At 42.3% G+C, this 13,491-nt stretch overlaps 2 protein-coding genes across 3 annotated transcripts in view; both read left to right on the top strand.

The window, feature by feature from the left end:
* LOC146989304 (myomegalin-like) overlaps positions 1-13,491 on the top strand; it is a 98,250-nt gene that overhangs the window by 15,541 nt on the left and 69,218 nt on the right. For both annotated transcript variants that reach the window (XM_085775248.1, XM_085775247.1), the window contains exon 7: positions 12,603-12,740. In XM_085775248.1, coding sequence (XP_085631374.1) covers positions 12,603-12,740 — 138 coding nt within the window. The remainder of the gene's footprint in view (positions 1-12,602; positions 12,741-13,491) is intronic.
* LOC146989305 (uncharacterized) lies at positions 6,812-10,013 on the top strand. The gene is made up of 2 exons (XM_085775300.1): positions 6,812-8,401; positions 9,906-10,013. The coding sequence occupies exons 1-2, from the start codon at positions 6,812-6,814 to the stop codon at positions 10,011-10,013; spliced, it is 1,698 nt and encodes a 565-aa protein (XP_085631426.1).

The raw sequence follows: 13,491 nt of genomic DNA, 5'->3' as shown, positions 1-13,491 counted from the left end.
AAACTCAAAATCTTTCCAAGAATATTTGTCTTATTTCTTGTCAAAATGTCTCATTTCTAGTCAAAACTAAACTCTTTCCACTTAAAATAAGACTCATCACCTAAAAATTAACTTGTTTTTAGATCATTTTCACTTGTTTCAAACTAATTTTCACTTGAAATAAGTAGAAAAATCTGCCAGTGAAAGCAAGTTTTTTTTGTGCTTGTAATAAGAAAGAAAAACTTGCTCCACTGTCAGATTTTCCTACTTATTTCAAGTGAAAATATGTTTGAAAAAAGTAAAAAAAAAAGTCTTAAAAACAAGCTGCTTTTTAATGTGATGAGTCTTATTTTAGGTAGAATGAGATTTGTTTTGACTAGAAATAAGACAAATATTCTTGGTAAGATTTTGAGTTTTTGCAGTGTATCTCCCATCATCCTTTGCAGCAGCAGTGGTCGTCTTCCTCTCTCTGATATTAGAGATCTCAGCACCCTCAGCTCACCCCCCCCTCTCTGTTTCTGCCACTCTGGGGGGAGTAAACAGCGGGCGCCGTCTCTCCGTCTGTCAGCAGCAGCAGCAGCAGCGTTCGTTCCTTCACTTATCTCTGATTAGGATTAATTGAGTTTTGATTGCGAGCCTCATTCCGGCCGATCGGTGTTTTGGTGTCGTGTCTCCAGAGTCTTGTAGCGGGAAGACGGATGTGGACACGAGTCAGGGGCCAGAAAGGTGGTTCTCACACACACACACACACACACACACACACACACACACACACAGGCCTCTCTCATGTCAACAACACATCCAGTGATGAAAGACGGCGGGTGAAGAGCCGAGGTGGATCTGTGGGAAACTGCAGTGTCTGAGCTTCATCATCGAACTCTCGTGTGTAGAACTCATGTTGGAAAGAAAGAGAAAAGAAAAAAAGAAAAGAAAAGACGAAAAATAAAATAAAATAAAATAAAATACAAACAGAAGTTCAGGTTACATAAATCATCGTCCACTGCAGCAGAAACCACAACGTTCACAAACACAGAGTCAGTTTGACTTCCTGCAGCTCATCATCAGTCAGAGTCACAGAGTGTTTAAAGAACTGATGAGGAGTAAGTGCATTTAAAACAAAATACCACATCAGGACCAATAGAAAAAGAGGAGTGTGTGTGCGTGTGCGTGTGTGTGTGTTTCCTTCAATTATTTAAAAACAATCACAAAGATAAGATTCACACTTTATCATCAGAAAAACATCCTGTAGCTACAGTATCATCAAACTTCTGTCCTCCCTCTGTTTGCCATGAAGTATCAATACACACGCACAGAAACATATGCAAACATGTATATATATATACATATACATACATGTACATATATATACAGTACATCTAGGTATATAGTAAATCAGTGGTTCTCAACCGGTGGGTCTAGACCCGTTCTGGATGGGTCACAGACAGCTGGTCAAAAACGTAAATTATATTTAATGCACATCTGATGTTGGACATGTCTTTTATTTTGAAAAATAACTTATTTTGAAAGACACACGAGACACGTGAACACATGCAGTTGTAATGCTGCTCCTCACTTTCTTATTATTTGCTCCATTTGCTCTGAATGCAAAGATATCAGTTTCTTATTAATGTGGCCTGAATGCAGTGAATCTTGTTTTGTTTTGTGGGTCTTTATTTTGTGCAATTTGATATTTATTCACTTTTGTGAACATGCTCTGAATGCAGAGATGCATTAGAAGTCAAATATATCGTTTTGTTGGTCTCCATTTTGTGCAGTTTGATATTATTTTATTCACTTCCGTACATGCAGTTGTCATGGTAACTCCTCAGTTTCATTCATGTGCTCTGAAAATGCACTTTGCTCAATAAAGAGCTAAATGAGTTTTTAAAGGCTTAAAAAAAAAATTCTTGGTTTGAATTCTATAAAAGTGGGTCGTGACTTAATGACCATGGGACAATGTGGAGCCCAGAGTGAGACTAGTGGAGAACCCCTGTAGTAAATATATCTATATAAAGCCAGGTGCATCTCAATAAATGATACGTCCATTTCCAGTGTTGGGTGCATATAGATTGAGACATTTCTATATTAAAAATACTTTTTTAATTGGTCTTTTGTAAAATTCAGTTTTTTGAAGACACTGAATCTTAAGTCCTTTTTATAAATGTAAACCACAATCATTTCAATTAAATCTGTGTGTAATGGATCTATGTCATGTATTAGTTTCACTTTTTGAATTGAATTACTGACATAAATAAACTTTTATTCTAATTTATAGAGATGCAGCTTGTGTGTGTATATATATATATATATATATATATATATATATTTATATAAAACCAAACAAGTACTTTACTTTACTTTACTTTATTTGTTTATTTGACTGGGACATCGCACATCAATGTACATACTGTATAAGAAACATGTAAATGTGCCGGATTATAGCATCGATGCTAATTTCCATCCGGAGTCCCAGGACATAAATACAATAAGTGCATCTCACAAGTCAACTTTTACACGTTTATGGGATTTTATAGTGAATTGACCTAATTTATCAGATATATCTTGGTTTTGAGTCAAAGTTCAGTGAAGAACACAGACGTTTGAATATAAAACTGATAAAAAACGGAGTAAAAAATGAATCATTAGTGCTGTTTCTCATCGTGGTTCTGATATCAAGTCATGTGACTGCAGGTCAAAGGTCGACAGGAAGTTTAATGGTTTAACTATGTGTAAACTGTGTCAATGGCATTGTTTTTTTTTTGTTTAAAGAGCGACGAGTGATTCACTGACACTGAAAGTGCAGGAAAATGAGACTCTCCCCCTCCCCCTCCCCCCTGGGAAAAGGCATGAACTCATTCCACACTGAGCGTTTAATGAAGCTGATGAGAAACAGTCAGAGCTGTTCACACCCTGCACACACACACACACACACACACACACACACACACACAGAGAGACACACACACACACACACACACACACACACACACACACACACACTCTGCTGTGACACAAACCAGCTTCATGGAAACAGAGAGAGTTTCATTTTGAACTGAACCAAAGAAAACAAAGAAAAAATAACAGAATATCAGCACTTTGACTTTTCATTAGCGGGTCAAATACACAGTTACACAGTGTGTGTGTGTGTGTGTGTGTGTATGTGTGTGTGTGTCTGTGTGTGTGTGCTGTATATTATACTGAACACACACCCGTGACTGACAGGTATCCAAAGCAAACACAGACTGTAAAAAAACACTGTTTTCCTGCACCCACAGTGTTTTTTTGTTGTTGTTCTGTATTTAAACATGCTCAGTGTTTCATCAGCTGCAAAACATCACTATGACATCACTATGACATCACCATGACATCACGTCAAACATTTGTGTTCAGGAAACAAGAAATCAAAACTGGAGCTTAAACCAATAAATTAAGTGGAGAAAAAAAAGCTTTTTGCTGAAAACTTTCAGATTATTGATTATTTCTGAAACTGATTTTCACAGATAAGTTTCATCATCTTAAAGGGATAGTTCGGCATTTTGTCAAATTGGCCCCATTGCCATAATCCCTATAGTCATAGCAGTAGGTTTGTTACCTTAAATTGTCGGTGCAAGCTGTTTTTAGAACGGCGGAGCAGAGCCGTGAGCTGCTCAGAGCTACGCTACGGAGGCTCATTATGGGATTGCTTGGTTTCCCTCATCATCAAACCACACAGCCACCACACAGAGTTGTTGTAGAGGGAAATACAGAGACTGCTGATGAAAAACTGTCCCTGAAGGCAACGTGCATCAGCTGTTTTGCATGAATTTCCCTCTAAAACAACTCTGTGTGGTAACGTTGTGTTATTATCTCATAGCGTGGTGAATGTGCAGCTCACAACTTGTCCACCAGAGCGTTGTGGAGTTGTTGGATTGTGTATTTGATGAGTTTGATGATGAGGGAAACCAAGAAATCCCATAATGAGCCTCCGTAGCGTAGCTCTGAGCAATTGCACTGACAATTAAAGAGTAACAAACCTACTGCTATGACTATAGGGACTATATGGCAATGGGACAATTTGACAAAATGTTGAACTATCCCTTTAAAGGAACAAACACCTCTGATCCAAAAGGAAACTCTTCCCTCTCTCTCTGTGACTGACTGCTCCTTTAATCTGTTGAGTAAAAACTGATTCAGCTCGTTTCCACAGAACAAACTGAGTTAGAGTTAAAGGCCAGAAAGATGGTTCAGTCTGAGTGACGGTGAGACGTCTCACTCCCACACCGATACCAGAGACCAGAAACATAAAGTTATATTGTTAAACTCATTATCTATCTCAAGATCAATTATGATTCATATTAACGAGACAATATCAAGAGGAAGTTATGGCCTATTTTCTTTTTCCAAAGATAGGTGAGATAATTAATAGGCTAGACCTTCTTTGCTGATGTTGCAAAGATTTTCACAGATTCAAAAGCTGCAAAAGCTGCAAAACCAACGCCTCTTTCCTCACGTGTTCATTCAGACAATGAGCTTCAACCTGTTTTAATTCAGTCTCATCTGACTCTAGATGTCAGTGTGTAAATATATTAGAAGGAGTATACAGTAGGTGAGTGTGGTCCTTCTCAGCTTCCGTAGATTATAAACCTGAACCTGCTCTTCATGCAGTTTCACAGCTTTTTACATGATGAGATCAGTGACTCATAACAATAATAATCATGATTAAAATAATAAAAAATGTGACTTTTTTGTGTTTTTTACGTTATTGATTTCACAGAATAATCTTGATCATCCGTAATAATAAATATAGCCTAATAAAAAAATTATTAATAGAGTTAGACTGTAATAATCAGATTTTACATAACATGAGACTTTTTATTGATCCCACTTATGGGAGATTCACTCCTAGGCTACATGATAAGTAGCCTAAAGAAAGAAAGTAAGGAGTGAAATGCACTATGTAAATATATGTTAACAAAATCTGTTCCCTGCTGTGATTTAAAAAATTACATAAATAGAAAACAACTATATGCTATTCTTCTACAATAAAAAAATAAAAATAAAAACTTTTTGAACATTTTACCACTTTTTTGAGAAATGTTTGAGAAAATATTTAACTTTTTTTTTTTTTTAAATGTATCACTTTCTCCTAATAAAAGTATTTTTTCCAGAATTTTCTCAACAACATTTCCACAAATTCACGGCATTGGCCCTAATTTGAACATTGACTAAAAACCTAAAAACACTGTAGCCTAGTCCAACTCCAGGGATAATTAGCCTAATATAATTAATTTAAATGAAAAATAATAAGAACATCATGTGAACTCTTCCCATCAATAATCAATAATCAATAATCAATTCTCAATAATCCGCATTACAGTAACTGGGCTTTAATCAAAGTGCACATCCTGCAGACTGGAGGGGACTAGTTAACGCGGCGCGGAGTGATACCTCTTCTGCTGCATAGAGGATCTTTGGTTTCTGTCAACGTCGCCTCCTCCTCTCTGCTGCCTCTCTCAGCTCAGCTCAGCTCGAGTCGGACTGAGACCGGTGGATTCTGCATCCTCAGGCCGGGGCTCGGAGCTCTGATCCCGGGGAGACGGAGCGGCACCGACCGGTCCACGGACCAGATCCTCCAGCGGAGAAGTCGACCAGGAATGAATCCGAATCCGGTCTTTTACAGCCTCTTTCTGGAAAAATCCGTGTTCGTGTTCGGATTATAACGGAGGAGAAGGAGGAGGAGGAGGAGGAGGAGACGGCCGCTGCGGAACGAAGGGAGGAAGAGGAGGAGGAAAAGGAAGATAAAGATGCTGTCATGTTTTAAAAAGACGTCTTTGGTTTAAATGAGTCGGAGTGAAGCGGAGCAGCGACAACGGGGCCGGAATCGAGCCTGGTGGTAACAACACGCCCCAGTGGAGTTACGCCTGAGTCAGTCTGGCAGGCAGCGCGTGCACGGAGGAAGTGAAAGTGTGAGACAGTGTGAGACACGCGCACATCACATCCGCTCCGATCGCGTTGTCATGTCAACGAGACCCGACGACGACGAGATCTGCTGCTGCTGTTGATGCAGCTTCTTCATCACATCTTCATCAAGTTTTAATCCTGTTTGTCGTCCTTCTGTTCCCTTCCTCCATCCTTCCTTCTTTCCTTCCTTTCTCCCTCCCTTCTTTCCACAATCCTTTTCCCTTCCTTCTTTCCTTCCTTCCTTCCTTCCTTCCCTTCTTCCTTCCTCTTTTGATCCAATTGACGATCTGTTCCCTCCCTCCATCTTTCTTTCCTTCTCCTTTCCCCTTCCTTCTTTCCCTTCTTCCTTCCTTGAACGAATCTGTTCCCTCCCTCCATCTTTCTTTCTTTCCTTTTTCCCTTCCTTCTTCCCTTCCTTCCTTCCCTTCGTCCTTCCCTTCTTTCTTGCTTTTTGGCCCAATCTGTTCCCTCCCTCCATCTTTCTTTCCTTCCTTTTCCCCTTCCTTCTTTCCACAATCCTTTTCCCTTCCTTCCTTCCTTCCTTCCTTCCCTTTCCTTCGTCCTTACTTCTTCCTTCCTTTTTGACCCAATCTGTTCCCTCCCTCCATCTTTCTTTCCTTCCCTTTTCCCTTCCTTCTTTCCCTTCTTCCTTCCTTGAACGAATCTGTTCCCTCCCTCCTTCTATCTTTCCTTCCTTTTCCCCTTCCTTCTCTCCTCCCATCTTTCCCTTTGTCCTTCCTTCCTTCCTTCCTTCTTTCTTTCCCTTTGTCCTTCCTTCCTTCCTTCCTTCCTTCTTTCCTTCCATCCTTTCTTCCTTGACCCCGGACGACAACAGGAGGGTTTTTAATATCTAAATTTAAAGCGCTCACCTGAACAGACTCAGCTGCTGAAGATGCTGGACGTCGTGGCGACCGCGACCACGGCATCAGCAGCAGCAGCAGCAGCCAAGATGAAGTCCTCGTCCTCTGAGTCGTTGTGTCGTATCTGCGGCCGCGAGCTGCTTGGGAACCAGCGGCGGTGGATCTTCCACCCGGCGGCCAAACTCAACCTGCAGGTGCTGCTGTCGCACGCGCTGGGCCGCCAGCTGACACGTAGCGGCCACGGCGACCGTCACCATGGCAACGGCGGCGAGTTCGCCTGCTCCAAGTGCTGCTTCATGCTGGAGCGGATGTACCGCTTCGACACGGTGGTGGCGCGCGTGGAGGCGCTGTCGCTGGAGCGGCTGCACAAGCTGCTGCTGGAGAAGCACCGGCTGCGGCTCTGCATCGCCGCGCTGTACCGCAGGAACAACGCAGAGGAGGAGGAGGAGGAGGAGGAGGGAGGAGGAGGAGGAGGAGGAGGAGGAATTGCACCAGAACCAGAACCACTATCATCATCGGCACCGATTGTGTCCGATATCACTGCTGTGGTGGATTTATCGGCGCTGCAGGATGCGAGATACTCCGACATGATCCAAGATGATCTGACCTACTCCGTGTACGAGTCGTGGGCGGATAAAGACGACGATCTGGACCAGAACCAGAACCAGCAGCAGCATCATCATCATCATCATTGCACAGGAGGAGGAGGAGGAGGAGGAGGAGGAGGAGGAGACTCCATCACCCCGGGCCAGAAGCCGAGGCGTTGCCGTGGCTGCGCGGCGCTCCGTGTGGCCGACTCGGACTACGAGGCGGTGTGTAAGGTTCCTCGCCGGGTGGTCGTCGGGACGGGACGGAGGAGCACGTCCTGCGGTCCGTCCACACGCTACTCTGCCAACACCGCTAGTGCTAGCGCCACTAGCAGCAGCAGCAGCGCCATGGCAACAGAGGAGGAGGAGGAAGAGGTGGAGGAAGAAGATGCCACTAAAGATGCTGATAAAACAGCGGAGATAGAGACGTGTGACCGGACGAGTCCCAGTCCAGCGTCTTCTGTCGAGTCTCTAGATACGGCCGTGGACGTGAGCTGCTCCGCTGTGAAACACAAAGAGCCAGAAGAACACGAACCAGAAGCAGAAGCAGAGAAGGAACGAGAAGAAGCAGAAGCAGAAGAAGCTCCAGGGAGGAGAAGGGAGGTCTCTGGGGAAGAAGCAGAAGCAGAGCGAGAAGCAGAAGCAGAGGTAGATGAAGCTCCAGGGAGGAGAGGGGACGTCTCTGGGGACCGAGCCCCAGCCGAGAGCCTCCTCTCTGGGCTGCGGTCGGCGCTGAGCCTCCTGAGGAGCTGGGAGCTCCAGCGCCGCCACCGGCCGCTGAGGCCTCGGCCCGGCAGCCGCATCCCCGTCCTGCTGCTGCACAACCAAACCAAGACCAGACTGCAGCCAGAAGGCCTCGGAGCTCTCTCCTCCTCCTCCTTCTCCTCCTCGCTGGCGCTGTCGGCCCCGCTGAGGTCGGTCCCAGAGCTGGTGATGACCTCTGACCCCCAGCAGCAGCTGCAGGAGGAGCTGGACCGGCTGGAGGAGCAGTGGCTGGACGACTACGTCCCCTGTGGCCCGTTTCGCTTCCAGCAGGTAGTTAGTTTAGACCATAGCCTGTAAAAAGAATGGCCGTAGCACCGTGACGTCACCCATTGGTTTGGGGGAGTCTGTTTTGTGCCGCTACTACGGGGGTTTGAACCGCGCCATGTTGGATTCTACTGCCATATTTGGAGAGGTGTGGCGGTTAGCCGGCCGAGGGCCCGCCCACTGGCCTCGGGGTAGAAACTATCGGTTGAGACCAAAGAAATAAGATGTACCAGGCTGTAAATATGTTTTTTTAAGCTGTAAAATCGGCTATTTTAACATGGGGCTCAATTGGAGTTGCTCCCTTCTGACACCAGCCCCCAGAGGAAGAAGAGAGGATTGCAGCTTGTTGAACGCGGAAGTGACTTCACTTCTCAGACCGACAACTGCCCCCTTGATTTAGCCTCGTAAACCAGCTGCTCTCGGAAATGCATTTCATTTCATTTCATTTCATTTCTCAGGAGAGTCTTATCTGGCCTCATCCCCGCTGTAAGCGTTTGGCCTGAAACCCTCAGAAGGCCGAGCCAATCAGCATGTTGGCCAATCAGGGACCGACTGGTGCAAAGCCCCGTCACTACACCAACTTGCTGATTGGCTGAATGGGGTTGTCTGTCAACACCCCAAACGCTGACAGGGGGGATGAGGCCAGACTCTCCCTCAGAATGAAATGAAATGCATTTCCGCGAGAGGCTAGAGTTAGTTCCCACGACCGACCGACCGACCAGCGACGTCCGAGCGCCTCGTATCCCTCCGCTGCTACGTCCAACTACGACCAACCACAGGAGATTTAGTCAGAATTGTTATGAGGTGACCTTTGACCTCTGACCTCTGACCTTTGATGACCAGGATTCAGAGCCAAACGCTTTCAGTGAATCTGCATAAGTTTTATATCGATTCAGCGTTTCGTCCAGACGGAAACAGCGTTTTCGAGTGGTGGAAACGGGTCCCAGAGTGGGAACGTCTGAGTCAGGGATGCACATGATCAACCGTTTAACTGTGACCGATTAATACTATTGGTTCAATCTTATCGGCTAACGAGCGTCGGTTATCATCGGTCAGAAAAAAAAATCAAAATGTGCCTAGTCTCTAGTTTGGAGTTTGAACACAACTCTGTCTTTTTCTCTGTTTCTGTTGTTTACCGCGGCTTTAATCTGTTTAATCATCCTGGAGTCACAGTGAACGATTGTCCCAGATGCTGATGGGACTTCCTTTAGACATCAGGCTTTATTCTGTTTTCACTATGAGGTCACCGTGTTCTTGATCTTTGACCTTTGACCCCTGGGATGTAATCACTAATCAGTTCCTTTGTGAGGAAACAGTTGGAAAAACTGAATCAACCAAATCTAATCTGCCCTGTAACGTAAACCTCTAAATCTAAACGTTATGAGTTCTTCAAAGTGGCACTGATCTGAATCTTTTAGAAACCGAACCACAGATCTCATCATCATCACCATCACCACGTCTCCATAGCAACAGGTTCTGACTCGGTTCTGCTCCGTCTGAACGCTCTCAGAGCCTTGATTACCCTCTCAGGGAGGAGAGGAGTGGAGTGGAGGAGGAGGAGAGGGGGGTTAAATTCCCCTTCCTCGTCAGTATCCTAGCAACGCCTCCGTTGCCGTAGAGACAGTCTCCCAGCAGTCGAGCCTCCGTGCGGAGCTGATCCAGCCTCATAACTTCTTATTGTGATGTTAATGGAGGAGCAAGGACGATGATGATCCAGGATCAGTGTCCGTCAGCAGCAGTGGTGGACAGTAATGGAGTAAATTTACTTCAGTACTGTACTTAAGTACTTATTACTCTTACTTGAATACATTTCCAAGACAAATATTAGTACTTTTACTGGAGTTAATTAGTAGTACGGCTGAAAAGTACTGGTTACTTTCAGGTCTTTTTCTAAAATCCTATTGGACAGCAGCTGTGTTTGTCTGTGAAGGAAACCCTAACCCCTAAAAGCAGCACATCAGTGCAGCTGAGCAGCAAAGAGTTCATTCTCACTAACAAGAGTTAAAAGCTCCTTACATTCATTTACAAACTATTAGAGTCATTCATTGATGTGAACAATAAGACATTTACTCTGACTCTGACTTTTACTTAGAGTACATTTAAGTAAGTACCTTTAAAAGCAAGTACTTTTTTACTCTTACTGGAGTAACATGTCGACTGAGCTACTTTTACTTGTAACGGAGTAAATTTTGACCAGTAGTATTTGTACTCTTACTCAGGGCCGTTGCTAGGAATGCTGGGCCCCCTGAAAGTATACTAAAGTGGGCCCCTGCCCCCCGACTTTTCCACTTTTTTTCATAGACTACGTACTGTATGTATTATCATTTCTTATTTAGCCTTCTTTGTTTTGATGCTAATGCAGCATTACTATGAGTATTAGTCAGGGTCGTATGCAGAATAAATCAGTCATACAAAGATTAGACTACTGGGGTTTTTTATGGGCCCCTAGAGTTATCATCACCTTTCTCCCCTAGACAACGGCCCTGCTCTTGCTCAAGTACTGGGGTCGAGTACTCTGTCCATCTCTGGTCAGCAGTTTACAGTCACATAAAGATAAAAGGTTTCTATGGTTACAGCTTGATTAGGCCGTTTGATTGGACGACCGTAACAAACATTAGATACCTCCTCTTCTTCACCTTCTTCTCCATCTTCATCAGTATTGTAGGCAGCATTGGCCTTGATAACATTAACATTATTTCGATAATTTAAATATGTTTCTAGTTGCACATTGTTGGTTGTTTTTAGAGTAATAACTATGAAAGTCCTCATTAGTATAAAAATAATAGTAGAGTTTCCTTTAATGCAGCGCTGCACTTCACCTACTGACCAGCAGGCGGCGCTGTGTTTAAACGAAGCTTCAGCTAATGAATCTTTTCTAACTGTCTCTATAACCAGGACTGAACCGGTCGCTAACCAGGAACTCATAGGATCAATAAACTAAAACATCAGTTACTCGTTGCTGCGACGCCTTCGCTGCTCGTTAACCGAAACAGCTGCACACACACACACACACACACACACACACACACACACACACACACACACGCACGCACGCACGCACACACACACACACACACATACACATACACACACACACACACATGACTAATACTAACGTCCTTGAGGGGGTCCGGGGGGTCCGGGGGGAGTGACATCACCTCGCTACGCGGCGCCAATCAAAACAAAAACAAAGGAAGTCAACAGCGTGCTGCCGTGGCAACAGCTGCTTCCCCACCAGGAAGTCATCCGTCCATCCAGCGGCGAGATGACATCATCACTCTGCACTCTGCTGCACACTAACCATGACTCAGCGTTTCATCTCGGGACAAAAACACAAACTTTAAACTGTTTGTTTGACTCGATGTGGATGTTTTATTATAGATTATATTTTATTTTATTATATTTACATTTGTTTTAACTCATGACGTGTGTGTGTGTGTGTGTGACACAGAGGAGTTTAGGCAAAAGTGCTTAAAGAGGAACTTTTTCTTGAAATTTGACCACTTTTTGTAGAATTTTTAACCCTTTTTTTGGGGGGGGGGGGATTTTTACCACTTTATTTTTTTATTTATTTTTAGAAATTTTACACTTTTTTCTAGATTTTTTTTTAAAGAAATTTTACCATTTTTTCTAGAATTAAAAAAGACAAACTTTTTACCACTTTTTTCTAGATTTTTTTTCAACTTTTTTTAAGAAATTTGACAATTTTTCTAGAATTAAAAAAAACAACCTTTTTTTACCACTTTTTTCTAGAAGATTTTTAACTTTTTTTTTTGGAGAGAGATCTTACCACTTTTTTCTAGAATTTTTTTCAACTTTTTTTTAGAAATTTCACAAATTTTCTAGAATTAAAAAAAACAACCTTTTTTTTACCACTTTTTTTTAGAAGATTTTTTTTAACTTTTTTTTTTTTTTTTTGAGAAATTTTACCACTTTTTTCTAGAATTCTTTTTAACTTTTTTTTTTTTTTTTTTTGAGAATTTTTACCACTAGAAATATTTAAATGTTTTTGGAGAAATTGTACCATTTTTTTCCCAGAAATATCTCTACAATATTTCCAAAAATGCACGCTTTAAAACTTGAAACTGTTTAATTGACTCGATGTTGATATTTTATTATAGATTATATGTTATTTTATTATATTTCCATTTGTTTTAACTCATGACGTGTGTGTGTGTGTGTGTGTGTGTGTGTGTGTGTGTTTCAGCGGTTGATTGACGAGCAGCAGGATCAGCTGAGTCACTATGAGAGCGCGGCCGGTCAGTGCGTCGGCGAGCTGCAGAAGGCCCAGGACCAGGTTCGATCCCTGCAGGCCAAGATCAGGGAGAGCGAGACCAGGAACCAGGTACGACATCAAACTCTTTCCAAGAATATTTGTCTTATTTCTTGTCAAAATGTCTCATTTCTATTCAAACTAATCTCTTTCCACTTAAAATAAGACTTGTTTTTAGATCATTTTCACTTGTTTCAATTCTCACTGTCAGATTTTTCTACTTATTTCAAGTGAAAATAGGCTTGAAATAAGTAAGGGGAAAAAATGTCTAAAAACAAGCTATTTTATTAATGTATAACTATGTATGTATATGTATAAATATACTTATTTTAGGTATAATGAGATTAGTTTTGACTAGAAAAAAGACAAATATTCTTGGTAAGATTTTGAGATGTTGTCTATTTATTCAATCGTGTGTGTGTATGTGTGTGTGTGTGTATGTGTGTGTGCACTGCAAAAACTCAAACTCTTTCCAAGAATATTTGTCTTCTTTCTTGTCAAAATGTCTCATTTCTAGTCAAAACTAAACACTTTCCACTTTAAATAAGACTCATCACCTAAAAAATTAACTTGTTTTTAGATCATTTTCACTTGTTTCAAACTAATTCTCACTTGAAATAAGTAGAAAAATCTGCCAGTGAAAGCAGGTTTTTTGTGCTTCTAGTAAGAAAGAAAAACTTGCTCCATTATCTGATTTTTCTACTTATTTCAAGTGAAAATCTGCTTGAAAGAAGTAAAAAAGTGTCTAAAAACAAGCTACTTTTTATGTATAACTATGTATGTATATGTATAAATATACTTATTTTAGGTAGAATGAGATTAG

This window comes from Trachurus japonicus, chromosome 4 (assembly GCF_045865225.1).
Source record: "Trachurus japonicus isolate A0001 chromosome 4, Traja_1.0".
Lineage (NCBI taxonomy): Eukaryota > Metazoa > Chordata > Actinopteri > Carangiformes > Carangidae > Trachurus > Trachurus japonicus.
Note: the sequence above shows the minus strand (reverse complement) of the source record. Positions and strands in the feature narration are given on the sequence as shown.

Coding starts and splice junctions, on each gene's coding strand:
- LOC146989305 (XM_085775300.1), top strand. CDS start 6,812: ATGCTGGACGTCGTGGCGACCGCGACCACGGCATCAGCAGCAGCAGCA. Junction 8,402..9,905: donor GCCCGTTTCGCTTCCAGCAG/GTAGTTAGTTTA, acceptor GAACGCTCTCAG/AGCCTTGATTACCCTCTCAG.